This window comes from Miniopterus natalensis, chromosome 19 (assembly GCF_054644295.1).
Source record: "Miniopterus natalensis isolate mMinNat1 chromosome 19, mMinNat1.hap1, whole genome shotgun sequence".
Taxonomy (NCBI): Eukaryota; Metazoa; Chordata; class Mammalia; order Chiroptera; family Miniopteridae; genus Miniopterus; species Miniopterus natalensis.
The window spans coordinates 39,053,279-39,081,041 of NC_142099.1; the positions used below are offsets into that span (position 1 = coordinate 39,053,279).

Sequence of the window (27,763 nt, forward strand, 5' to 3'; positions counted from 1 at the left end):
ACAGTTTGCCTTTTTAAGCAAAAATAAGTACAATGGCAGATTTGTCTCCCAACAGACTTCCAACTGCACAGAACTGGGCTGCTCAGGTGACCAAATGTGTTTGAGGCCTTTGTAAATGGCTCATTTCCACCTAAAATGTAGCACCCTTTTTTAAGAGCTTCACCTTCAAAAGGTTCCTGCAAACAGTCAACTTTATTTCCCTTCATCTATCACTGAGCTCTCTTCAAGATGTGTGGTCTTAAGATAGAAAGGTGCTTATTCTACAGCAATACTCTGCTTCCGGTCTGGTGAGCGTGTCCCAACAGGAACATAACGATCTGCCTCCCGCTTTACAGTCCATCTCAGCCACACAGGTGGGTGCATAGGACCTTGTCACAATGACTTTCCAGGTCCTCCCAACTCCAGCCACATTCAACTCAGCTCTCTTTAGATACACACCCTTTCAGTCTCTCACTCCTGGGAACTGTCTGAGCAGATTGCTATTTCACATGCAAATGAAGATCCTGAAGCACACAGAGACATCAGACACTGCATGTAATTTATAAATACACACACAGCTGTGTGACCTGACATACTCTGTGGAAATGGTTAGTGGCCACACGGTGCAGCCCCGGCCCATCCCCACCTGCTTGTGAAAACTGCAGAAGGGAGCTGCATGTCACAGTCAACACCAGGTGTTTAGTGGCCGTCTGCTTAGCGTTCAGTGCACTTGTGCTGAGAAGGGACTCAGGGCTGTGGCTGTTCAAATGCATGATGGGATGCAGGAGGGGGAATTAAAAAACACATAAAGTTTCACAAAAACAATCTGCCGTGTCGTTAAGGTCCAAGTGAGTCTACTTACCTGTCAGCTAATGTGATACTTACACTAAATGCAGAGTTGAAATAAGGAAGCCATTCCTTCATTTTGAAGCTTTATTTTATCACCCTCATCAAACACACATCGGGAAGCATGTCAACAGTGCATCACCTTGTGGAGAGTCAGTTTACAACAAAACTGAGCAAGGCAATTGTGTTCACAGGTTTCAGCAAAAACTACACACCATACACTTGACTGGAACAGAGCCCATACTTTCTCCATATGCAGGAAAGTGGAAAATAAAGGCTCTTTGCTACTCAGCAAGAAAAACAGTTTTCAAAGACTTAATAGGAACTGGGGATCTGAGAAAAGAACTTCTGGGCACTGATCACAGTGACACTCACAGCCCCACGTAGTCATGAAAAACAACGCAGAAACAAGATGTCACCAAGAACAGAGACCAAGTGCCGGAACTGCCAAGGGCGCCAGGGAAGCCCTCAGCAGAAACCTGCGGGCAACCAGTCACACGCAGCAGTCCTGTAGATCTCCGGCAAAGGTAACCCCACAGGCTTTGTGATCTTCCACATTTTTCCCAGCCATACATTCTTATCAAAAACACAGCAAGTACATGTTACTGAGAGAACACAGGAGCGGGTCTGACATTCACAGCCAAGCACTCCAGTGTTGCTGCAGGAAGCCACATGCCGTGACAACCTACAATCACACTGGGCTTCTCGCGTGACCAAAGAGGACAGAGAGGCCTCTCTGGGGAAAGTCCTCCCACTCAAGACTGGACGCTGTTGAGAGCACATAAAGGAATGTCAAATTACTAGGTTTTTTGAAAAGAATGAAAAAATGATGGAGTAAACCCTGCAGAAAGGTGTGGCAGCTCTGCAAAGCAGCTGTTCTACAGATGGGCAGCTCAGCTCTCTCGTAATAAACCAGCATGGCTCCCGCCACGAGGCGCCACCACCTGCAGTACACGGGGAGCTCGAGACAGGCCCGTCCTGGGTCCATCCTCACCTGGTTCACATGAGCACTGACATGCACCGAGTGCACAAAAGCTGGGCTTCAAATACTTATTTTTAAAAATTAGACCAAACTGAGTATGGTTTTCAATCTGGCTCCACACACTCTTGTAATAACTTTTAGGGTAAACGACAACGAGGAATGTGTAGGAAAGGCAATGCTTCTATGCTACAGGACCCAAGCCTGGGCTTGAAAGATGAAGTCTCATTTTTAGATCATAAACTCTATGGAAGGTCAGTGATACCAGCAAGGAAGCCATTTCCTCCCCTCACCACTGTTGCTATTACTCATCTTTCTCTTCCTTGCTCTTGAACGGCAGAGTTCTGACAGCCACACCAGTACAAATGCAGCTGCACAGAATCACACCACAGCAGGGACCTGTGTGCGCATGCCCAATGCTACGCCCTGCCCCTGCACACACACTGTCTTGACATCACACTATTTCAGGGGATCACCTAGCAGCAGAAGACGATTCCAACCCGGGATATGAAAGTTCCTACAAATAATTCTCTTGCTGACAATCAGAGTTTACAACTCTGATGTTTACACAAGTTTCCCAAAAAGGAACAGAAGAATTAACAATTCAGTTTGGGTTTTTCTTTTTATCCAGAATGTGACTTATTTTCATTAACAAAATAAGCTCTTCTCTGCACAAGGATTAATGGTCATTAAGGAAAATAAGACAAAATGCTTCTCTCTGCCTTGCACTGAAACTGCTACAAACATAGGTCAGGAAGCACACCTGGCTCCCCAGACTGTGACAGCCACTCTATTCAGTGGAGATAACACTCGGGCAGTAGTTTGATAAGTTTCCCTAAATTCCACAATTTATGGAGCCACAAACATATATGCCATGATTATGACAACTCTCTAAAAAGCACAAGTAAATCAAATTTAAAACGTCAATCCTCATAAAAGCACAGCAAGAAACAACCAAAGTGCTGAGCTGCAGGAAGATAAATGAAAGTTTATCTGAAAAACAGTGGTTGTGTAAACAATATACCTTATAATCCTGACTGTCACCTTGATGGCCACCTATAAAACATAAAATTTCCTAAATGCCCTCTGGTTTACAGATACTTTTTTTTTTTTTTTTACAGACCACTGCTCCTATAAAATTGCAGCAAAAATAGTTAAAATTGTTTTGCCTTCTTTTTAAATACCCACAGTACTTGTCAACGGTGCACCACTGTGTGAATCCACTGGTCATCCTGCAAGTTAAACAACAGTCTAACATAAAACATGAGACAACAGATATGATCATCCCCGTGCCAGGTAAGTAGCTAATCTAACCTAAACAAAGCAAAACAAAATCTCCCAAATTCCAGTGCTTCAGAAACTAAAATGCCCACGCTCCCTGCAGCTAAGAAAATGGAACTATCCCGGCGCACTGCTCAGAGGGCTCCCTGGCCTGCAGATGCAGCGTTTCATCCTCACTGAAAAAGACAGTGAGCCAGACTAGCATGAAAAGACTGCCCCCTCAATGTGAAGGTGATGCACTGAGCACCTTGAGAAGAAATGTGAGCTGGGCTGGTCTGGATGTGAGCACACCTAACAAGAGAGACATGAACTGTATCAGAGAACTAGCGGGACAGAATTGGGAGGGGCCTAATATAAGAAATGGAAATAGATCCAAGGAAGAATCAGGTTCTACCAGGTAGCTCTGGCTTTCTACCAAGCATAATATTATGGGAAATTAAATATAAATAGTGTTACACACACAAAGGTAAACCAAGGAAATATTGGACTTTTTACTCTGTGACTCCACCCAAAGTTATTCCAAGGAAAAGCCAGGGGAGTGCAGTTAATTGTCCCCATCTGGGAAGCTTTCATGCAAATGAGTTTCAATGTTTTCCAGGAAACAAGGCACTTGCTTAAACCTCTGACACCCGCTCACTCACAAACTAAGTCTGAGGGGATCCCATCTGCGCCCTACCCTGAACAAAGCCACCCAGACACACCCCAGCATGACACCCTAGGTTCCTGAGCGCCTCCCCCAGAAACTGTTACATTACTACCAGCTACTACGGTATTGGTTTTCATTAAAGTACAAAAAAAGTCACACTGCCAGGTGTAACTGATAGTAATTACGTAAGACAGGTTTAACTTCATAAAGTCAAAAATAAGACCTAAGACGACAATGAGGCCAAAATGTCCAAGTCCCGCATTTGATGACAAGCTGAAGCCGAGCCAGGTGAGTGCTGTGACTCATTCTAGAGTTGGCCTGGTGGGCAAGCACGGGAAGCCCAAGGTACTGAGAAGGGAATCACCTCGGAGCAGTCTCCTCCCCATGGCAGCAATGTTTCTAGCAGCATTCCTTAAAATAAATTTGCTCAAAGGTTAAATATAAACCTAGTATAATGGACCTTTCCAACAATCTTTGAATTCCCAGCACCCGCCTCCAGAAGACGCTCCTCCAGGCTGGGGCTTGCTCTGCAGCAGCCGCAGCTTTGCACCAGGCCCAGCAGAGGGAGCTCTCAGCGCTGTGGGGCTGCCCACAGGAGGACACCAGGCAAGATGCACCCTCCACTGCTGGAGCTGGTTTCGTCTCCATCCACAGCCAGTGCTGCCTCATGCTTGTCTTCTCAGAGGCTTCCACGCTAGGAGGTGCTACCTACTAACCTCCAAAATGTCTCTGCAAACCATCAAAACAATCCCTAGACAAACCAATTCACAGGCTTTGTCTGGGCAGAAATCCACCAGGACACCATGAACAATGGAGAAGAAACTGGGGAGGGAGAGGGAAGGAAAAGCACAGATACTAATTCAGGAAAGAACTACCTGAGATCAAACTTTCCCAAAAGGGTAAGGGCTAAGTAATGACCCCTCACCCCGAACTCTCAAAAAGAAAATTTCTAGGCTTTTAATAATTTCAAAGGATCTAAATCTCTGTGGATGTGTTTGGTTGAGGTTTAAGAAAGACACTAAGTTTGAACTTCTAATCATGTGAGAAGAGGGAGAACCTACAAATATCTTTGGTAGTAATGGGCTAAGAGCTAGGAAATAAAATAATTTAAATCATAGGAGGCATCGTTTTTCAACTTTATGACTTTAATATAAAATACTTAATTCAATAAATGGTTACTTAGGCTCATCGAGTATTCCCTCAGCCCCTCATAACCTAGTTAGCATCTTCTGTAATAAAATCCTAGTGTTAAACACCACATACATGTTTGAATACACAGCACTAAGGCGATAACTGAAGAACGCTGAGATGCAGCACTGATGTTGCCAGCCTCCTGCATCACTAAGCCTGGAAGCCCACCTGCAATATTCTAAGAATTTGGTTTTTGATGGCGGGGTACACGTGCTTCCCTAGAATACTTGCCCTTGAAAAGAAGTCCCTTGTATTCTGCGTTCATCTTTATGTACGGAAGAACCCTGGTGTTTGTAATCACAGTGGAAGCTGCCACCCACACACACTGTTCTAGGAATGCTCAGGTCTCCACCACACTGGTTATACTCTCTTGAATTGGTATTTGAAAACAAGTCAGCTGATCAACCTCTGGAAGGGCCAAAAGGAAAACTCGTAGTTCTTCCTTCTACAGGCACACGTGCAAAGCTCCCTGTGTACCTTCCCCCGGGGACCATGCCACAGGCCTTGGCAATTCATAAGCCGGCCCATTATACCAGATTTGGCTTCACAATAATATTAAGAAAGAGCCTAGATAATTGGGTAAGCCAGTAACTGAACTGTCCATCGCTGTTAAACAGGGAACAGAATTCACCCTCTGAATGTAAGTTGCATTTGGCTCTCAGTGGCCTGCATGGAAACACAGGAGGCTTCCAGCGGGAAAGATGCACAAGACCACTTCCTTAGGAAAAAATAAATAAATAGCAATCTCATTTAGGTAAGGAAACAAAAAAATGCATACTCTGTACACTACTATTTTTTGTACAATCAGTGCTTTATAAAGGTTTCCTACATTTTAAACCGTTAAAGACAATCTACCATAAAGTGACAGGAAATTGTGATCACCCGTGTCCCCGACCTCAGCCCAGCACCCTCTACTCAGCAGTTTTCCTTCCTTCTGACTTCCACCTGAACAGCTACACCTTTCTTAACTCCCTTGTCTTCCAAACCAGAACACGTAGGACGAGGTTCCTCTGGCTTCTCATCAGAGAAGGAAGGAGGGGGCAGAGATGGGGGAGGGGAGAGAAGCAGGAACAGAAGACCTCTTGGTCACCTACCCTCTGTCAACTGTTTTTTATTTTCCCTTCACTGAACAGCAAACTCCTTTTTTGACCACTACAGTTTTCCATCACAGCAGGGAGAACTACACCTTGAGGAAGCTAACAGTGATCACAGACTCAATAGAGATGAGCTCACACAAGGGTCTGATGCAGACAGTGGGCAGCCACACAAGGCAGAACTATTCTTCTGATCCAACCACTAAATTAAGAGATTTCAACAGAACCCAGCCCAGACTCATTTGTTCTGAGCCTCAGAAATGAAATAATTTCTCATTTACCTTCTAACACACAGGCCAACTCTCAAAAAACTTACACTCTGAATGTTACAGGTATGACACAGGTAAGGAAGAGGTGGGTGTGGGTGGGATCCACTCACAGGACTCACAGGAAAAGAACCCAACTCAGGTTTTCTCTCTCATGCCTGCAATCACTCCAGCAAACACACCAGACAAAAGGTTGTGCAACATCAAGTATCAGCTTTCTAGCTTAAAAGCCTTACTTTAAATCATGTAGATCGGCTCACTGCAGTTTCTTTAGAGGACTACTCGGCACTACAGGACTTCTCCACAATCTGTGACTCAGTGTGGGACAAGTAGGCAACACCAGAGCTTCCAGCGCCCACCAAGGACATGGACAACAGAGGAGGGCTGTGCAGGTGACATCACCACTCCGCCACTCCTGCCTCACGTGAGGATCACATGCAATAATGAGGGTCTGAGGCTGCACGCAGCAGGAGAGGCCCCGTCCTGCTTGGTGGCCCATGTCTGCAGTGCAGGCACAGCTTGAGCAACAGCCGCACGTGAGCAGGTGAAACACATGTACAAGGTCCCCTCACAGCAGGAAGGGGTGCTCCTGCCTTTGGGTGAGAATACAATAACCCAGAAAGTGGAAGAAGAGAAACAGGACGTCTCCCATGGTGGCTGATTAAAGCAAGGTCTGATACAGGTACCCCCTCTTGTAGGCACTCAGTGGGTAGAATGTGGCCACAACGAACTTCCCATCAAACATCCTTCCTGTCAGCAACTTCTGTGCAGCTTTGGAATCCCCAGCATTTGCATACTCAACAAAGACCTGTGAGGAGACAGAGAACAGAGACCTCATTTCCACCAGCTGCCATGGAACCACAATTCTACCCGACTCCCATGTCCAGGCAGACTCCCAGGGACCACATTTTTGGGCAGCAAGATTTAGAACACTTCCTTAGAACTGTTGATTCCAAATGTCCAACACAGACCAGTTGAGTGACAACATACAGCCTCTTGCCCAGTTTACACAGGAGTGCCAAAGACAGGGCGGAGCAGCCCGGAGCACCTTCAGGCACCTCGGGAACAGTCCCAACTTAGGGAAGAGTAGGAAAGATGTGTAGAAGCCATCACTGCAGGAAGGAAGGTAACATCCTCTTCCAGAGCATCTGAATCCCTACCTGAACAGGTAGAGGACACAGCCTAACAACTTACAGGTTCTCTGCTAATCTAAAGCTAAAGTCACAGGAGGGAGGTGACCTGAAATGACGCCTCCTCAGTCATCCGGAGTCTGTGGCCAGGAGGACGGCCTCTCTGTCCTCACCTATGTCACCAGGACCAGGCTGCAGGCACAGACTTCCACAGGCAGGCAAGAACGACGGTTTAGGAAATGGGCTTCTAGGTTCCCCGCTTTCATCCACATCTCTTCCTAAATCAGATCTTCCTAAATCAGATCTACCTAAGGCAGCCTTTCCATTGCATAGGAGCCCTTCTCCCACTGGACAGAGCAGTTACTTCTCTAGGGTGTGAAAACCTCCAGGGCATGAAAAGAGGAGATAACTTCCAAATGCCATCCTGCTTTGCCTGCTGAGAAATGAGTCATAAGGCAATTTCCTCCTGCAGTCACAGGCCCTTCCACACACCTGAATGGCAAGCCTACCACCCTGGGCTAGCCTGCACAGCCGGTTACTGTGCTGCAGGTAAGGGACCAACAGTGGTAAGTACTTGTGCACCTAAACACATCTAAACAGAACAGGTGCAGCACAAATACTGCAGAGAAGATAAAAGTGGTGCACCTGTGCAGGGTACTGACCATGAATGGAACCTGCAGGAGGGAAGTTGCTCTGGGTGAGTCCAGGGTGAGTGTGGAGGCCAGGACATCACTGGACACTACTGTGGAATTTATAAACACTGTCCCACAGCCTCCCGCTTCCTTCCCACAAGGCCAGAACTAGAATATGGAAGCCGTCCATGCTGCTCCATGAACAGGGGTGTGGGCTGGAGTGACTGTAATATCCGGGGGAGACTGGCTGGGTGAGGCGCAGATCACCTTAATAGTGACTATCAGGAGGAAGTACAAAGTGGCCTGAGGGTCAGTAGAACTAAGAAATCAGGATGGAGGTGAAGGAACACAGGGACTGCAGTGAGATGTGGCCTGGCTACTGCGTGCTGACAACAGTGTCAGATTAGGGAACCTTGTGGTGTTCAAAAAAAAGGGTGCTTGACCTGAGGAGGGTGTAGGGCTGAGGACTCAACATTGACTTTGGAAACTTGCTTTTGGTTCCTTGACTCTATTCTGGTGCAAAGACCTCCCTCTGGTGTTGAACTGCTGGCAGAACTAAAACTTATGTACAACTTACATGATTACAACCTGAAAATCCCCAAGTACAGGACTCCATACGACCACAAAAAGTTTTTTGAGGTGGCTCCTGTGGACCCGTGTCCTTGTACAGGGTCCACAGTCTGGGGGGGCTGCAGTACCCTGTGAATCTGCAGATCTGAGGGGACAGGCTCCTCTGTGCTGAACCAGGTCAGGGATGAGTAATCCGGGAACAGACAGTTTAAAAATTAAAAGGAGTTAAACCTGGGATTCAGGTAACAGTTTAAAAACCGGAAGGAGTTAAACCTGATATTCAGATAACAGTTTAAATACCAGAAGGAGTTAAACCTGGGATTCCAAGTTACCACATTGCAGTCAGTCTTCTTTCAGTGAAAACTTCAGGGAAGCTTCTCAACGCAGCAAATTTCCTTTTGCAGGAGACTTCCTTTGTCCCTGTCACCTTGAAGCTCGACACCCCCCTGAAAATGCTCCTCCTGCTTCTCTATTTGGGCTTCCATTTCCTTCTGACCAGAGGTTAATACGGGGTTGAACACATTGATCCTCAATTCAAAATCTTCATCCCCTCCAGCCTCAGCCTGCCTGCCAGCCCACATCTCACCTGCTCTCTCCACTCCCATTCTGAGGTCACACTGACCCTCTCACATGCCAGCACACTCCACCCTGGAACCCCTGTGCCCTCTGCCTGGAATTCTCTTCCCTGGTCTGTCCCCTTCCCCACCCAATGAGACAGCCCACAGCACCCACAACAGCCCCAGCAGGAAGTACCCGTGTGTCAAGAGAGCGTGTCAAAGGTGTCGAGCTGGGAAACTGACACAGTAAAACAATGTTCTGTTTCCTGAAAATAAAAATACTACAGACAAAAGGAAGATTTCTCCTATCTTCTTTGCCATATAATTTAATTTAGAATCACAGAGTTTCTAAAGAAATTTCTGTGATCCTAGTTTTAGCCCATACATTTCATAGATGAAAAAACTAAGGAATGCCACAAAACTAATCACATTGAATTAGTCACAGAAGTCGGATGGCTGGTTAATTTTGTTATGATCAGAATATAACCGAAATGGCTTTCTAACTCTATTTAATTAGAACAAATTGGGCCAAAATATTTCTGTACTGAACCTGACCTAAATTAGCATATGATTCCATTGGTGTTACTGTTTACAATGGCTCAAAGATTAATACTTTTTTAAAAACTAATACTAACTGATAAATACATGCATATTATAGAACTTCTGGAAAAAAGTGCAAAGTACAAGAAAATAAAGCCTCCATAATGAAAACTTCATAATCGCTACCAACACTTTTGTCTACATTTTCTATAGAACTAAAATCCCTTGTAGCGAATTTCAGTCACGAATAATGGAGCTACAAGAACACCCACTCACCTGTCCTCGGCCAGGGCTCTCCTTTGGAACCAGCAAAGATACCACCGGCCCATACTTCTGACACTCTTCCCTCACATCTTCTACAGCATCTGCGTTTTCAAACACAGCACCACTCAGTGGAATTAACAAGATCCATTCATTAAAAACAGTACATCGTCAACAAAGTCAGGAGTCCATATTTAAATAATGAGATCACTTTCTAGAGCTTTGAAAATTAAGCTTAATTATAATATAAATTCAATACACTTAATAGTTTTCTTTTTATATTTTAATGCTCTGAATAGCTAATACAGCCAAATGACTCAAAATAAAAAATTCTAAAAAAAGCAGTCCTCCTCCCACTTTCCAACTTCTATTCCAGCCCTTCCCTGAAGTCAACAAACATTATCATTTCCTCTGTACCCTTCCATAAATATAAATTCATACACGCAAATATGATCACGTTTTTAAGTGAAAAAATTCCAATCTTTATTAACATGAAATCTTTTAAGATCTTTCAATATCATATGAAATATTTCATTTGTTTTGCGGCTGTGTCGTATTTCACTCTATGAATGGTTGATCGAGTCTCTAATATGCCTCCTGCTGAATTATTAACCTCCTTCCAAGTCCTTTGCCTTATAAACAATCTGTAATAGACAAATGTGTACAGATCTCATTTAATTTGTGTATTTCTACACCACCTTCCTAGGCCTGAACTGATATTAATTCGGTTAGCATCACCTTTCATCAAGGTTCATCAACATCGGCTCTCTGCAGGGACCTATGACGATGTGTCCTCCCTACTTCCCCACAGACGGTCCCCACTGTCAGTGTGATGGGTCACAGGCATCACAGTATGGTTTTGATGAGCATTTCAATAAGTGAGAATGAAATCTACAGGTGAGATACTCCAGATGGTCTGTGTGTGTCTCCTGGGTGGGTTTACAGGGGCTCTGTCCCTGGTAAGAGCTGTGACTATTTTTTCCTGGACTATGGTTTTTGTCTTCTGTCAAGGTAGTTGCTGAATTGTCACTTTACTGCTTCTGAGTTTTGTGATAAACTTGTAAGAGGCCTTTCCTGCTCCAGGAATATTATTTTTAAAAATCTCCCATGACTTTTGTTTTTCCTTTATTCCCGCCTGTCTTCCCTCCCTCTCTCCCTCCCTCCTTTTCCATCCATCTGTTTTATTCCCTCCCTTATTTCTCTGTTGTTTTTTTGTTCGTTTTTTAATATTTCAGTCTTCACTTGACTGAGAATTTATTTTGGTCTAAAGGGGAAGATTTGAATCTCACTTCCTTACCCAATCCCACAAAGATGACAAGACTTCCCACACAGGATAACTCAGCAAACTCACCTAAAACTAATGTAATATAATCTGACGATGACCTTCTAATCAGAACAAAGGTGATCATGCCAGACTCTTTAACACAAAGACTCAATATCTACATTCAAACAACATTAAAACACTCGGTGTACGTAGGCCGCACCTGAGTTTGTAAGGATGGAAACCATTAGGAGGGGAACTCTGCCTCCTTTAGTTAGGAGCCTAACTAAAGCAGCATTGAGGGCATGGCATGCTTTCAGATCAAGGATGTCCTGAAAGTCAAGCTGCAGATACTAACAACTGTCACAGGTTCGAAGAAATGGTATTTGTTTCATCTGTTAGATAACTATGCAAACCCTGGGGACTCAAATGATTTACACTGACAAGAAACAGGGTGGTAAGTTAGCCCTGCCTAACTTAGCCAATGGTTTGGTTATCCACAAAGAAAAGGCTTCACACTAAACAGGTGCCATTTTTCAGGCTGGTCCTGGTTAGTCCGCTCACCACTGTGCTTCCAGAACACTCTTACGAAAGCACAAGTCTGACTCCATCACTCTCCTACTTTACCTGTCATGCCTCTGTTTCATTCAGTAACACAGACCACTGTGTCCCTGACGCAAAGCTCTGTGCAGTACATGTTCCAGGGTTGCTGCCTCTGGGATAAGATCCAAGTCCTTCAACACAGCCAACTGCTCCCCTACAATGTAACTGCACCAAACCACCTGATGCTCTCTAAACGGCCACAGCTGCCCTCACCGCAGGTTTCTGGGCTGCTTTCTCCCCACCCTCAGCCTCAGCCAACTACTGAGGGGCTCAGATGCAGTTTTGCCAAGACACCCTACAGATCGCTCATGCTCTGCCCTTCTGCATGATACCCTACCTTCAGATTTACCAAATCTGCTCCAACTCCAAATACTATCACATTGGGGAACAGGGCTCTGCCACATGAACTCTGGGGGGGGGCATAATCTACAGCAAGAATCAAAAGTGAGAGCATTTGAGAGATCACAGAATTCAATGTCCTCACTGTATAACTAGGAAGGTCTGAGAATCTTGGAGAGATGCGTCTACTTCAGACTTGTTAAGAGACATGAAGACCCAGCCAAGGCAGCACTGACCTTCGTACCCCTCCTCGCTCTCGAGGTAGTCACCGTCCAGCACATTGAGCAGCCTCAGCACCGGGGTTGGGAGCATCACCAGGTCCTCGATGTGAGGGGCTGTTGGGATCCATTATGACATTCTCAGTTGTAAGCTCCCCAAACAAATCAGTGACCACCAGACAGGGGAGCTTGGGGACATACATTAGTTCTGCTGTCTTATCTGCTTGTCAAATGACCAAGAGAGGACTAAACTGTACACAACTCACCAAAAGGAATGCTGAAGAAGGGGCTGCCCAGAGCCACCTCCGCAGGGGTTCTCCGGTCCGGGTCGTTGTGCAGCATGCTGAAACACAGACCACCGTCAATCCTCCTGGAAAAGCAACCACTGAGGAAGACAAAGCTAAGTTCATCGCAGCACTAATTACATTAGTGTGACTGCTGAACCCTTCATTTGTAAAAACAGAAATGCTATTTATAAACAGATGGGTCAATAAATCATGGCACAAACCTAGGACACAATATGTTAATTTAAAATGCTTCTGATTAACACATATATGACAAAGTGATCTACACTTTATAATATTAAGTGAAAGGAAAGCTAAACAGACTGACAAATCCAATTTGAGAAAGATAGTGGTGAGGTGATTTTTGAATCTTGTCAAAAATAGAGCAACTTGATAGCAAAATCAAAAACCCACCAACATCATCTACAACACTAGGTAACCTTGATAAATGCCAAAATAGAAGAGGCGAGGGACAGCCCCATGCAGTGGTGAGACTGGCCCCACTGGGCATCTTTGTGGAAGGAAGCATAGAAAAGCAACAGCTGATCTAATGAACCAGAGCAAAGAATAACCCAAAACAGCCAACGAAGGAACACAAGTTGAGAAAAGCAGCTGAAAGTACAAGGGCTTCACATCCTAACTCCAGGTGAGAGTGAGGGTCCTGGGAGACCAAAGGGGCTGGAGTAACTAACCTAGGCTCCAGGACCTCTCAGCACCAACTAGCTGAAGGGAGGCAGAGGAAGCAGGAAAAAAGTAAGGGAGGGGAAGAAACAGGAAATCTCAGGAAAAACCCACCACATTTTCTTTAACAGTACACAAAACAACAGGAGGAGGAGCCCTGTATATTAGGAAGGCTGACTCAACTACACCTTTTGCTGTAAATGTAAGAAAATGAATTTTACATAAAAATGGGCCACACAAGGAGCACCATTCTAGGAGCTAGATGGGATGCTGTCCAATTCATGAATCACTTAATAAAGCCAATTAGATAACAGAACCTAGTTAAGAATGAGAAATAAAAAAGTCATTTCATGAATTAACAGAAGAGATACAAAAATGAATAAACACAAGAGATAATGTCTTAAAAATAAAAGGCAGGAAGAAAAATTTTAAAAATCAAAAATAAAGAGATAAAGATTGAAGAGAAAATGAGTACTGAAGATACAGAAAGCCCAGTCTCCTGCAGTAGGGAAGCCTGAAGGAGAGGAGCAGACTGAGGACAGGAAACACGCTGACACTGTCACTGAAGTACAACAAACAGCAAGATCTGAAACAGCATCTCTTCCTGAGAACATCGACCCCAAACAACCAAAATCAAGATACATTCTGATAAAATCACTAGACTTTTAAGAAAAAGATGAAATCCTTCAGGCATTTAGATAAACAAAGTGATTTTTAGTATAAAGACTGTTCACCCATCAGGCTTTTGCACAATGACATGGTTAGGACACTCAGGAAAAGAGAAGTGTGTAAGAGAACATGCAGTAACGAGTGGGCACTCAGACAGTGCTGATCTGCAATGACCAGAGAGACGAGACACAGGAGCAGAGGTGCCACAGTCAATACACACTCAGATGAACAACCGATGTCAGATGACTGTCAGAGCAGTGGGCACGTGACCTCCTGGTGCGGATACATCTCCAGTTCCAATGGGGGAAGGGCCAGAAGGCAAGCACAGAACTGCATTCAGTATCTAACCAGAGAATATCGGCTCTCATTGCTGAGGCTGCTGCAGTGTGATTCCACCAGTACAAAAAGCAAATGAATGATTAAGAAGTACTCTAATTCCACATCCCCTTTGTGCTTAGAGCCAGAACTGTTGACACAGAAGAAAGTAGACACATAAAACAGAAGACGCAACTGGTTGTCCTGAGTCTGAACTGCAGCTATCAGTATTGACCTCTGTTCCCTTAAAAAGCCTAAACACAATGACCACCCAGTACCAATGAGTGTACCTAATACCCAGACTGTGATTTTAAAATACCACTTCCTACTAAAAGAAACCATGCTTCTTGGAGAAACATCTGCTTCCAGGTTTGGGCAGGACATGTGAAAGGTGAACTGGGAACAGCCTGTCCCAGCAGACAGCAAGGAAGTAATGAAAACATGGTAACAAGGTCCTCCAGAACCAGTAGAAGCTCCCTCCACCAGACACACAGCTTCGATCAGGAGGAAACTGCATCAAATACACATCAAATATATTAAACCCATTAGTTAATAATGATACTTCCAAGTTTCAAAGAGGGTATGACCCCCTTTGGAGGATGACAGGGCATCAACTAGTCACAAAACCAGGGAAGAGAGGGATCAAGCATGTCCCGTACACTTGTTAACTACGTGAAGCACCGATGGCAGAATTAGAGCATCCCCCAGTGAGTATCTAGATGAGGAGCACTGATAAGGTTCATGCATATGGTAGAGGTGGCTACAGTGCCTCCTTGTCAAAGGGCACAGTCCCGCAAAAATTACTTAAAATTCCAACCCTCTTGATACAATCAGCAATTCACAAGAAATAATCTGAGAACTGTGCTGAACTACACACACCACACAACACAACCTGCAAAATTCAGACTGTGGGCAACTTCGTGGAGCCAATGCCATGGCTGTTCAACAGAGAAACACAGGAGAGGGGGTAGGAGACGAAAATGGATTTTTAGATTAAAAGATTTTAAAGGGACTGTTTTTTAGAAGAATGACTCTAAACCATAGTGTTTAAGGATGCACACTTGGGTAATAATCTATAATGAAAAAAGGAAGTAATCAGCATAAAGTCAGGGCAGTGGTTACTTTGCAGGGGAGGAAGGGGCTTCAGGTTGGGATGGAGACACAGGGCTTCCAGGCGACCTAAAAGCTATGTTTCTCAACCTAACAGTGGGCACGGCGATTCCTGGAGGCCCACTGAACTGCACATTTGTTCTCACGTCTGTGTAATTCTACAGTGAACAGCTCGAATAAGGGGCCTGAACACACAGCAAGTGCACAGGAGAACGTGAGATGCAGGACACCAAGTGCCAACACTAGAAAGGGGTGTGTAGCTTTATTTTCCTCATCACAATTTTCTGTAGCTTCCAAATTTAGTATTGGTTGTATAATAAAATAATCCATTATATAATTTTTTCCCCATTTTTTTAAAATGATAGTTGGCATACAACATTGAGTTACTTTCAACTGTACAGAATCCCTTATATAACTTTACACTGCCTTTTTCCAAGGTAAAATGCAACATGTGATGCCTGACATCAGATACTAACAGCCATTTAGACCTAATTTGTCTTGCAGTGAAACCAGTCCATACATTACAATGTCAACTTCTGGTCTGTCCAACACACAGTTGTGTAAAATGTTACCACTGGGGAAACTGGCTGAAGGGCAGATATCTCTGCAACATTTTTGCATGTTGCTATGTATGTATCTATAATTATTTCAAAATAAAAAGTGAAAAAGACAACACCCAACTGGAAGATTTATAGGCTCAATATTCCAGAGAAACGTCACCCTGGCCTGGTCAGGGGACCCACCCTTTTGCAGCTCCTTCATTTAAACGAATATTAATTACTTTATTACTTTCTGGACCATAAATGCTAGAACTGAGAAAAATAACTATTTGATAATATACATTTCTTATTTTAAAATATGTATTGTGATTAGATCTACTCTGGAACCAGAAACACTATTCTGTCTCCACAGCTTTCAATGGTAATTATTTGAAGTATAATACACAGGACCTCATTTGAAACTTTTTTGGTAGTCCAAAGAAAACTTAGTCATTAGTTTATAAAGACTCTCTTTAAAAACCTATTTTCCATCAAGCATACAGAACAGCCAGGGTTACCAGAGGCCAAAGATACAACAACCCATCACCATCTCCACTGAATAAACAGCTGCCAGGAAGAGCCCGCTACCGGGGACTCCCATGCAAAAGAACATTCCTTTGGAAATAAATTTAGCAAAAGCCTTGATCACTTGTGTTCTCATAGGAAGCTGACCTGTGCAGATCTCAAGGAGATTTTATTTCTCAGGGAGAAAAACCTCTACATGATCAAGAAACCAGAAGTAAGAGCATAAGTTTATTCAGTGAGGAACAAAGCTGAAGTACAGATAACGTACCTTTTGATAAGGTCTCTTAGGTGATAGGCTGGGATTGCGGCATTCACCACTGCTTTACTGGCGAATATGTGATCGATGACAGCAGAACTGTTTGCCTAAAGAGAGGGGGAAAGTCTTCCTCTGGTTATTCAACTCAGTATTTCCTGAGTACCAGGCATTAACTGGTAAGTCCAATATAAGAGAAAACCCCTCTTCTGCCAGCTCAAGGTTTCAGTAGAGGAGATTATGTACAGAATCATTCACGTGTCCTGTCCTCAGCACCTGGCCCTCTAGCAGCATTCATCGGACGGAAGAATAAACAAACACCAAAGCAGCCACGTGAGAACGCAGCTCAGTGCAAGTGAGCAAGAGCAGGTGTGCTGGGTGTGCTGTGGCTCAGTGCCAAGTCTGCAGTTGGTCTTCTGGTAGAAATAAAATGCACTGTCAAGAATACGACACAATTTAAAAACTGCATGTCTCATACTCTAAGTTCTCGTCAGACATAACCGTCTCCTTGAGCACTGTGGAAGTACGTACATGAGTAAAAAGACCCGGTATCATCATTACCACTAAAATTCCTGAATATGTCCCACAGGCACACACGTGCTAAGAACCAGGCATTTCTTTTTTAACCTCGACACTCTTATGAGACATAGGCCATCAATCTAATTTTACAGAAAGTAAACCATGGTTTCATGAACCTAAATAAATAACTTAGTAAGAGCTGGAGGCAAGGTATGAACTCTAGTAGCCTGACTTCAGAGCCTACATTTACACTCGGAAATTTTGCCTCCAGAGAAAGTGATGAAATACAGAATGTTTTTATCTAGGAATGAATACTGGGAATTCTATTAGTACATATCATGCCTCCAAATTTCACCAAAAAATGTCTGACTATGACCTAGTTCTGATCGGCTCTGGCCCAAGAAGAAGAGTCCAAAGGGCTCAGACAGTCAAAGCCAATGCAAGGAACTGATCTGTATGGGTGACACTAGAAAAAGGTACTCAGCCTCCTGACTGTTGCCAGTAGCAACGACAAAGAAGGATACTGGTTTTACTCACATGGCAGCTTTTTGTTTTTGCCAAAAGTAAGCATACTGTACACCCACTAGGCTATTAAAGCATTCCTTCCAGGAACTGCTGCTCTGTATGGCCTAACAGCCACACACTATGTATCAGACACTTACTATCAAACCCATAATTCCTAAACATCGTAGTACTCACTGAACCTTTAGCCTGGAGAATACAAACATCATCACAACATTAAAGGCCCAGAATGTGTTTGAAGACACAGGGCAGTTAATTCCTAACCTGTGAACATAAAGAAAGTCCGTTCTGGAGTCAGAGGTTTAGAACTCAGAGCATGTTCCCATAGAAACAATGCTGTAAGCAGCAGTCATGTTACCAGGAAAGCGCACACATGGAGGACAAATGAGTAGGAAGCGTGCAGAAGTGTGGATAGAACCCGAAGTGGGTAGACAGTCGCATGATCGAGAGCCAGTGGTTTCCCACATCTGAGCCTCTAGTTCATTTTAACAGAGTAACCAATATCCACTCGGACCATCCTCACAGAATTGTCAGGAGAATTCAATGAGACTCTGCATGAAAATACTTCAACTGCATTAACTGTAAGCATAATGTAAAGAATAGCATTTAACTTATAATATACTGTTGTATTTACGACTTTAGAAAGTAGTATAACTAAATTACTAAACAAATCATTTTTGCTTCTTTGGGAAAAGACATTCATTCCAGCACTGACTCCAGGCCAGGCCAGGCAGTGAGCACACTGCTCAGCAGCGCATCTGCAGCTGTGGGAGGGGGAGCAGCTGTCAGGAACCATAGTGCAGGAAGTGGGGGATGGAGGACAGGAGGGAAGCTCACATCAAGAATCACTATAAGCCTCAGAATCTGAAACTGGGACAGGGACCCCGAGCAAAGCACTGGCGCTGGTTACCTTCCATTCCTGAGATCTGATGGTGTGTTTCAGTTTCATTCCTGAGAACATTTCCAGTAAAATGATGCCGAGGCTCCACAGGTCAATGGCGGAGGTACACTCTGTGTCACTCTGCAGGCCAGCCTGGGCCATGCAATTCTGTAGTTCTGCTTCTGGAGCCCGATACCCATCTGTCTGAATATACTTCACATCCTAAAGATGAGTCAATATCACAACCAGTAAAACACTACTCACTTTCCATCTATCCACCTGTACACTGTGTTTGCTGCCAACTGAATGCAAAATGTTTAGTCCTTTGCTACCCTAATTCTTTTGTTCATTAGGTGGGTAGATCTCACAGGTAAGCTGTACACTTTCCAGGCACTACTCGTTTCTCTAGTCTCTTGCCTGCTAGGCACTACTGATAAATAAGGACAGTGTGCAAAGAGCTGCCAAATCAAGACAATGGGGGGGTTTGCAAGAACTGACACACGTTTTCCCATGAGCCCCCAATACTGCAGACACCAGCAATTCAGCAAGTAACCAAATGCTCAAAGAACAAAAAGATATTCTACATGTGAATTACTCCTAACAGTTCCAGAGCCCTCTTGTATTCCACTAGTTCCCCCAACTGGACCCAAACATGTAGACTTTCTAACACACTGGCAATGACAATCTTTTTATTTGTTTCACCCCCAGGAATGTCATTATTGTAGCTAGAAATCTCTCTTAAGCCTCTACTAAACCACCTCTGATATTTAAAAGTATTTGGCTTAGACCATCATGATGGGGGGTGGTGGGAGACATATTTCCTACCTGATTGCCTTCTTTGAAGCTAAGTCCAAAGTCAATGAGTTTAAAACATTCATTCTCTGCGCTCCACAGTATATTACGTGGTTTGAGGTCTGCGTGGACATAACCCTCACGATGAAGGAAAGCAAGGGCCTCTAGCACATCTCTGGCACAGTGCTGTATCATCCACATGGAACAGCCCTGGTGACTGGAATATAAGAGCAATTCTGAAACGCTGACATCCAGAAGCTCAAGCAGCAGACAGCGAGACGGCACATTTGGAGAGAAGTGGATTGTGAAGACTCCGTACAAAGTCACTAGGAAAAGAAACGAATTATACTTTAAAAACAAAACTCACAGTAAGTCACTACTAAGTAGATAAGTCGGCACAGTAAAGTTGGGGTAGTCTAGGTGAGGACAACTCTGATCAGCAAGGAAGCTTTCCCTCTCACTTATTTTTCCCATGAATAAGATTTTTGGGCAACTGGGTTATTTTAATAAAATAAGATGGGAGTAACTGCAGCAGCTGATTACTACTCAAAGATATTAAAAACGGCACAATAATTCAAGCTGTTTCACCAGGCACTCAAAGTGCCGAGGAAAAGTGATCAACAGTAAAAAAATTGTTTTAAAGTAAAAATCCAAATATGAAGTCCTACTCTTAGGATGAACGTCACAATGTGGAAAAACAAAATTTGAAGATTGGTTCCTGATCCAAAATAGCACTCTATAATCTAAATATTAAAAGAAGAGAGTAAGACTTTTGAAGATGATATTTTCACCTAATCTTTCAGATTCAACAAGTCCTTAGGCTTGCCAAAACTGCAAAAAAATTCCCTCTTAAATAAAATGGTTATGTACAAAATGTAGCAAGCTTTAAAAAACAACAACACAAAAACCAAGACTGTTAAATTATTCTCCAAAATGGTAATATAAAAAAGGCCAGTCTTCAAATGATGCTCACCAGGAAGCAAGCACGGATCAGGCAAAGCCAAAAGCTAATCACAGCTCTGGGTGTGACTAGACAACCAGGGCCCTTTTCACAGACCGCTCATCAGTAATCAGTTCAGACCTTACATTCTGAGCGTCTGAACCATAGACTTGGTAAAGGCACAAAGTGTTAACCACCACACTTCCACAGGACTCCTGTGAAATACTGAGTCATTTCTCCCCAGTCCGGACTAAATACGGATCGAGGAGCATCTACAGGAGTTGCCAGCACGGATGTCCGAGGTCCTAGAAGCACTTCCCGTCTTTTGCTGCTACGCAAAGGCTGAAAATATCCCACGCAAGACAGGGCGGTCCAGCAAAGACGCGCGGCTGCGGCCCGGGGGAAGGTGCCTCTGCGCCCCCCGCGCCGCCGCCCCGCGCGGCCCCTGTCGCCGCGCGGCCATTACCGATGTTCCGGTGGCCCTGCAGCTGCTCCAGCGCCGCGCGCTCCTTGCGGAAGCCGTACTCGGCGGCCGAGGCGGCGGCCCCGGAGGCGCCGGGCGGCAGGAACTGCTTGAGCGCGCCGGGGGGCGAGCCGGGGGTGCCGCAGCAGCGCACCCGGTACACCGACGCCGACGACCCGCTGCCCAGGCGGCTCTGCACCTGCCACAGCCGCCCGAAGGCCTCCAGGAACCGCGGCGGCTCGGCGCCCCAAGCGCAGCCGGACCCCGCCATCCGCGCGGACTAAGGGCGACGCGGAGCTGACGCGACACCCGGCAGCCGGCCACCCGCGGGTCACATCGCCGCCGCCAGCCGCTCCGCAGGGAGGGGCCGCCGCGCGCCGCCCGGCTCAGGCCGCCATGACGCCGGAAGCGCGCACGCCCGGCCGGAAGCCGGTAGCCGGAAGCGGAGGCCGAGCGGGCCCGCGCCGGAAGGGAGCCGGCGCCCGGGGCGAGTCCGGTTCCGGGGAGGAGGGCGGGAGGGTCTGGACGAGCTGGTCTCTGACTAGGCCCGTCACGGTGGGACCGCGCGTCCCAGGCCGTAGCTTCCTCGGAAAAGGGCAGCGTTTTCCGTAAGTGAGCGGCGTCCGCCGGCCGTGCCTAGGACCGCGCCCCTTGGGGGCCAGGCGCTTTCTTTTCTGCGGGGCCTCCGCGCCGTGGGTCCCCTGCCCTACCCGCCCGCGCAGGGGCGCTGTGTGTCCTCGGTTTGCTTTCCACCCAGTCCTTGAAATTCCTCCACTTCGCTTCCTCCTCCCCTTAATCTACCAGCAATGGCTTTGCTTAACCCTCCTTACGCCACCTCCTTTGGGTCTCACATGTGAAAGAAGCTGCAAAGCTGCCATTTTCCAGGGCATTTCCTCAATCCCTTGAGATTTTGCTTACAGGCATGTCAACAAAATTTTGGCTCAAACTCTCATAAAACTTTTCTATAGGCTGGACGTCCAGGCAGGTGGAGTGCTTATGCAGTGCCAAGTGCAGAGGCGAGGAGCCATCTGCTTCTTAGTATCATCACTCTTCACCTTGTCTGGTTGCCACTGAGATATGCCTTATTTTTGTCTGCATGGCCCTTACAGGGTCTGGAGTAGGGAGAGCTGTGCACTCTCCTGCTATTTCTAACAAGTATCTCCCCTTTTATCTGAAATCTCTTCTAATCTCTAGAGAGCCTTATACTGTTATGGATATGGTAAGTCATGTGCTCTTTGGTAATTAGAGCATAAATATATACAAGTGGTCTACAAAGCAATTTTATAATAACATTAAGATTTACAGACATCAGCCCTTTCTAGTCTGTAGTTTTTTGTTGCTATATAACAAATTACTCCAAAAGTCAGCAACTTAAAACACAGAAGTGTTTTTTGTCACACAGAAGTGGTTGGTTCTAGCTTAGGGGTCTCTCACGAGTTCACAGTGAAGATTTCAGCCAGCGCTGCAGTCTGAAGGCTTTCAGAACAGCGTCTTACCTGGCTGCTGGCAGGAAGCCTCAGTCCTCACCATGTGGACTTCTCTGTAGGCAGCTAGCTTCCACCAAAACAAGTGATCCAGAGATAGCAAGGTAGAAGCTGCACATCTCTTACAGTCTTGTTAACAGCATATTTCTTTTGTGTTATTCTTGGTATTATTATTCATGTGATATAACAATAGTCCAATAATAGAATCCATTTCTTCCTGGCATTGTAATATTTATTTAAAGAGACTGTGTTTAAGTTCTCTTCTACACCCTCAAGTGGACCAGTCAGTCGGTGGTCTGTCATGACATGTCCTCTCTTTTCAATTCCCACATCTCCTTTAATGTCAGAAGCAGCTTTAAGACTGAGCCAGGCCCTTCAACTGGTACTTACCCTGTAGGTCCAGAGACCAAGCCCTGGCTTGAACGGATTCTTCCTGGGACACAACAGCCACTGGTCCCACTGGTATCCACCCATATGTCATGGTCTCTCCTTCCTCCACAGAACACCAGAAGGTGGCATTGCAGGTCCCGTTCTCAGGGTCGATGGAATACAGTCTAACCCGAGGCCTTGGCAGCTGCTCTGCTTAAAACAATAGTGTTAATACCAACAGCAATAAGGGGCCTTACTAGGCCATCTAGGAGAAGAGGACTCATGGAATATAGGGGAGAACAGGTCCCTGACTTCCATTTTCAGGACCTGCGGGGCTGATGGAAGAAAGAGCAAACTGTGCACTGTCTTTCAGCCACAACCACGGCCATTGGCAAGAATCTACTGGTAACTGAGGACAACAAATAAGAAGAAAGAAAAATATCTACCTCTGAGACTCTGGACTTAAGAGTGAAACTAAGGGACAAGCTTTACCATGGGTCATTCAGCTCCCGCCCCAGGTATGGAGGAGCTCTGTTCACACTGACCAGCAGGGAACTGTCCTCTAAGCCTTTACTCATCGAACGTCCTCAGATCCTAATTGGAAATCATCAAATAGGTCACTGTGGTCATCTCGATTCAGTAAAGTCCCATGTCTGCCATGGTCAGATTGTTGACCTGCAAGGAGGAGGACTGGGTAACTTTCCATAGATCTTTCTGTTTTGGGTCAGCCCCTAAATTTGTACCTCCCTTTCTGTCTGAACATGAGAGCTATTACATCCTGAGGCCAAGAGTCTTCTGCAGGAAACTTCAGGGGAAGTGTCCCCGGCTCCCCCGGTGTCCCATTCATCATCCATGGATTTGACCTTTGTTGTAAAACTGTTCCCTGTAAACAGGAGAAACAGCGATATATACTGACTCGGATAATCTCCCTTGCCTCCCAGCCACCCAGTCAGTCTCACTCTCCAGGTTGGGGCCCACAGAATGTTGGGCATAATGGTGTTAGAATGAGTGCTGTGGCTGGAGCTGGATGTGAGCGGTGCTCACACCCCTTCCTGCTGTGATCCTGTTCCAGTTCTCAAGCTGGGCTCCTACTGAGGGCAATTGGCCCTGGAGGCCCAATGGAAGACCCCTGGGAAGACAGGCCCTGCCCTGTCCAGCCCTTTTTGCTTAGCCCTAAATTTGACTGCTGAGTATGAAATGCTCTGCACTCCAGAGCTGAGTGCCATCGGCATTGCCATCGGCGTCTGAGTGGTATGTGAGGTATGGACCTGCAGGTGACAGTCCTGATCCTCTAGTTAGACATGTGGTCTCCAGGAAGGTGGTTTCTCCTGGCCTCTTCGCTTCTTTCATAAGACAATGGCTGTAATGAAAAGCCTTTCAGATTCCTTCCAATATTTACATTCACAATGTCCCAGTCTGTGTACCCCAGACTCTTCTCTTCCCTCCTCCATTCTCTTCACTCTCTAATCTGTCACTCTCTCTCACGTCCTGGAGCCACTCCTCTTCTTTCTGCCTGCTCCCCCAATATCTCTGACACAGGGTCCTCAGTTCCAGGAAGGGCCTTGCTGGGCAGTGCCCAGGTGGGCCCTCTGCCCTTGGAAGGTCATGCAGGGGAGGAGCCTCTGACCCCCTCACTTGAAGATAGAAGCAGCAACAGGAGGAGGGGAAGCTGAGCAGGAAGTCACATGCTGGTAGGACTGACCTGCTTTGCTGGAAGGTCCCAAGGAAGTGAGGGGAGGGCAGAGAGAGCAGCAAGTCCTCTTCTGCAGCAAGATGTGCCTCTGCTCGTTCCCCAGACAGCTCCTATTGCAAGTCACTTCCCTCTTAACTCCCTTGTGATTGGCCCTGAGACCTGCCTCATATTCTGTCATGAAGAGTTCAGAAATGTGAAGACCCACTTTGGAGAAGCTAATAGGTTTTAAAAAGTAGTTTTGATATGATTGGCTAGCTTTTTTAAGTTAAATTGTCTTCTTACTCCTGCATGAATGACTTCATGGGTAGATGGATGGATCAGTGGGTGGATGGACAAATGGGTGATGGATGAATGGATAGACAGATGGATGCATGCATGGACAATGGGTGGATGCATGAATGGATGGATCAGTGGATGGGTGGACAGATGGATGATAGGTGCATGGATGGATGAATGGATGGACAGATGAATGATGGATGCATGGAGGAATGGGTGGATGGATGGACAGTGGATGGATGGATAAATGAATGGATGGCTCAGTGGATAGATAGGTGGACAGATGATGAATGATGGATGGGTGAGTGCTGTTATGTAGTCCTGTTTGAATATTATGGAAACAAAGAGGAGGTAGCACGGACTGCCTAGGAGCAGAAAAAAGGGCTCAGAAGGATTGACCTCTCAAATGTCCCTGGATGAAGAGTAGGAGGCATCAAAGGAGGGAGGGGCACAGCAGCAGCTTCCATGCATGACATGCATATAGATCCCAGATTTCAGGAGTCTCCAGTGTCTGGGAAAGGCTGAGAAATAGATTCTGAACAAACAGAGGCAGAAAGAGATGACGATATAAAGGGACAATAAATACAACTCATAAAGGGCCTTGCATGATTGTGTGCAGGAAAGAACCTGATTAAATTGTTTAAATCATCTATAGACGGTGGAGAATGGCTTGAAAGGCATATGGAGAAATCCCCATATGCGGAGCTGATTCGGACCATCCAGGAAAGGGGCAAGGATATGAGGGAAGAGGGAATGAAGATGAGGAAGATGGGATGACATGAACAGAAGCCGGAAGGGACTGGGCTTGGTGACAGATCAGTTGTGGGAGGTGAAGCAGAACACGAAGTTTCAATGACTTCAGAGCTTTGGGGAAGGAGATGGATGGTCGTGGTGCAAGGAAGCACAGATGGACGGAGCAGAAAGACAGTGGATTCTGTTTGGGGTGTACTGCTTCTGTGGTACCTCAGACACCCAGGTAAGTTCATGTGTCACCCCGTGTGCTCCTCGCAAAACCACTTACAGTAGGTGACACCTCTGTTCTGTGGGGAAAGAAACGAGCCTCTTATTAAATCACCTGTCGAAGCCCAAACTCTCAGCATGCTATTGTTTCCTCTCTTGCCCACGTCCCCCGTTCCACTGAAACACGGTCACGTGGTCACCTTGCAGCCGTGCCACAAAGTGCCCAAGCAGGGACCGGGGTGTGGCAGTGGGCCCTGATTGCGGACCCTTCAGTCTGTGTTCCCATCCTCTTTGCTGTGTCAGAACAGCAATGTGCCAGCTTCCGTGCTGGTACCCACCCAAGTAAGAATAGCATGGGAAGGACAGCAGTGAAGGAAGGAAGTCACAGAGAGCTGGCCCGTGGCGGCCACGCACAGGAGGTGCTGCCTGATCGCCAGCCTGGTAGAGCTTCCAGGAGATGCCCTGTGCACAACACTGATGTGTGACTGCCTGAGTGCCCGACGTGGGAGCTGGTCTGCCTGTAGTCAGTGGAGGCGGTATCTGGGATGCAGGGGCTCTGCGTGTGTGCGACGGGAAGGGGCTTCCTGCAGCCATAGGGAGGCTGCAGGGGAGAGGGCCTAGTCCACCCTCCTGCGCGGTCTCACCAAGAAGGAGAGTGTCAATTGAAAGAAATCAATGACAAAGGCTCTCAAGAGGTCTGGAAAGTCTCTATATTCTGGAAGACTTATATTTTATACAAGTTCATTGTAGAAATTTAAACAAAATACAAAGGCAGACAGAAGAAACCCTCTAAACTTACAATTCATAAATGCCCCTCTTAATATTTTGGCAAAGTCCTTTCTAAACTCCTCTCTGTGCATTTACATATGCACACAGACACACAGCCACACACACATGCATAGATGGGGTCATCTGGTTTGTTGATCTGCAGCCTTTTATAACTGAACAATACACAAGCATCTTTCTACACCGTGAAAGCAGGTCCTCATATGCACCTTGCATCAGGGACTAAGTCATGATCTGATTGTGCTGAATCACTGCCCACACTGCCTCTCCCATGGCCAGTTCTGCCCTTAAAGTCAGGGAGAGTCCAGGGGTGTGGGTGTATGACCTTGGAGTCTTCTCAGTGAATGAGGTGCTGGAGTGGGCTAGCTATTTGAGAAGGTGGACATGGCTATCTCCTGAAATGAGACCCTACACTGTCTGCCCCAATGAGGCTGCTGCTTTGAACACAACAGTGTCCCCAGCTGCATGGTGGGGACCCTGGGTGCTCTGGCTTTCACCCACACTGTCCAGTGTCTGTGGGGCTCACTCCTGGAACCATGTAACTCATATTTGGCCTCATGCACCCTTGAACTTGACAACAGGGCTTTGCCTGTAAGGCTGGATTACTTAACACCTTTCGTAGAAGGTAAAAAACATGCCAATTAGCTTGTGGCAAAGAGACATATTAAAACAAGTAGCCCAAGGGCTGGACCTCAGATGCCTAAACAGGACCTTCCAACCTCCTATTGTGAAATGATGGCCACAAGTTTTTAACACCTGTCCTCTCCTAGAAATACAAACAGAAGAAGAAAAAATTCTTTTCTTGCCCTGAGAACGTTTAGGATCTACTCCCAACTTCCCTACCACACAGCAGGGTTAGCTACGGCCACTACTGTGCAAACGTCTCTGGCCGTTACTTTATAACGAAGTTTGCAGCTTTCGATTCCCTTCCTCCAATGCCCCCACCCCAGCCCACTTGTGGTAACCATAGGTCTGATCTCCCTGCTGTGAGTACGGTTGTTTTTGTTTCTTTTTAAATCTCCATATAAGTGAGAGCATATGGTATTTGTTTCTCCATCTGACTTATTTCACTTAGCGTAATGCCCTCAAGTTCCAGGTTGTCACAAATGGCAGGATTTGCTCTTTTTCACAGCTAAATAACATTCCACTGTCCATACGTATGCACCCACCCTTGTCCCCTGGTCTGGTGATGGGCACTTAGGCTGCTTCCGTATCTTGGCTGCTGTAAATAAAGCTGCAGTGAACATAGGAGTGCACATACTTTTCCAAATAAGTGTTTTCAATTTCCTCTGATAAATACCCAGAAGTGA

At 45.9% G+C, this 27,763-nt stretch overlaps 1 protein-coding gene and 1 long non-coding RNA gene across 2 annotated transcripts; one reads left to right on the top strand and one right to left on the bottom strand.

Moving 5' to 3' along the window:
* Nucleotides 1–898: 898 nt before the first annotated feature.
* Nucleotides 899–21,227, bottom strand: UHMK1 (U2AF homology motif kinase 1). The gene is made up of 8 exons (XM_087827664.1): nucleotides 20,889–21,227; nucleotides 19,516–19,808; nucleotides 18,721–18,912; nucleotides 16,785–16,879; nucleotides 12,660–12,736; nucleotides 12,412–12,510; nucleotides 9,988–10,076; nucleotides 899–7,090 (listed from the first exon to the last, which is right to left on the bottom strand). Exons 1-8 carry the CDS (start codon nucleotides 21,154–21,156, stop codon nucleotides 6,944–6,946), a joined length of 1,260 nt encoding a protein of 419 aa, XP_087683790.1. The 5' UTR covers nucleotides 21,157–21,227; the 3' UTR covers nucleotides 899–6,943.
* Nucleotides 21,228–21,407: 180 nt separating this feature from the next.
* On the top strand, nucleotides 21,408–23,521 carry LOC107535134 (uncharacterized). Its single transcript, XR_001603002.2, has 2 exons — nucleotides 21,408–21,493; nucleotides 23,112–23,521. It is a non-coding gene; the product is annotated as an uncharacterized LOC107535134 (long non-coding RNA).
* Nucleotides 23,522–27,763: the final 4,242 nt, after the last annotated feature.

Coding starts and splice junctions, on each gene's coding strand:
- UHMK1 (XM_087827664.1), bottom strand. CDS start 21,156: ATGGCGGGGTCCGGCTGCGCTTGGGGCGCCGAGCCGCCGCGGTTCCTG. Junction 12,737..16,784: donor CTAAGAGACCTTATCAAAAG/GTACGTTATCTG, acceptor TCTGTGTTTCAG/CATGCTGCACAACGACCCGG. Junction 12,511..12,659: donor CTTCTTCAGCATTCCTTTTG/GTGAGTTGTGTA, acceptor GGATCCCAACAG/CCCCTCACATCGAGGACCTG.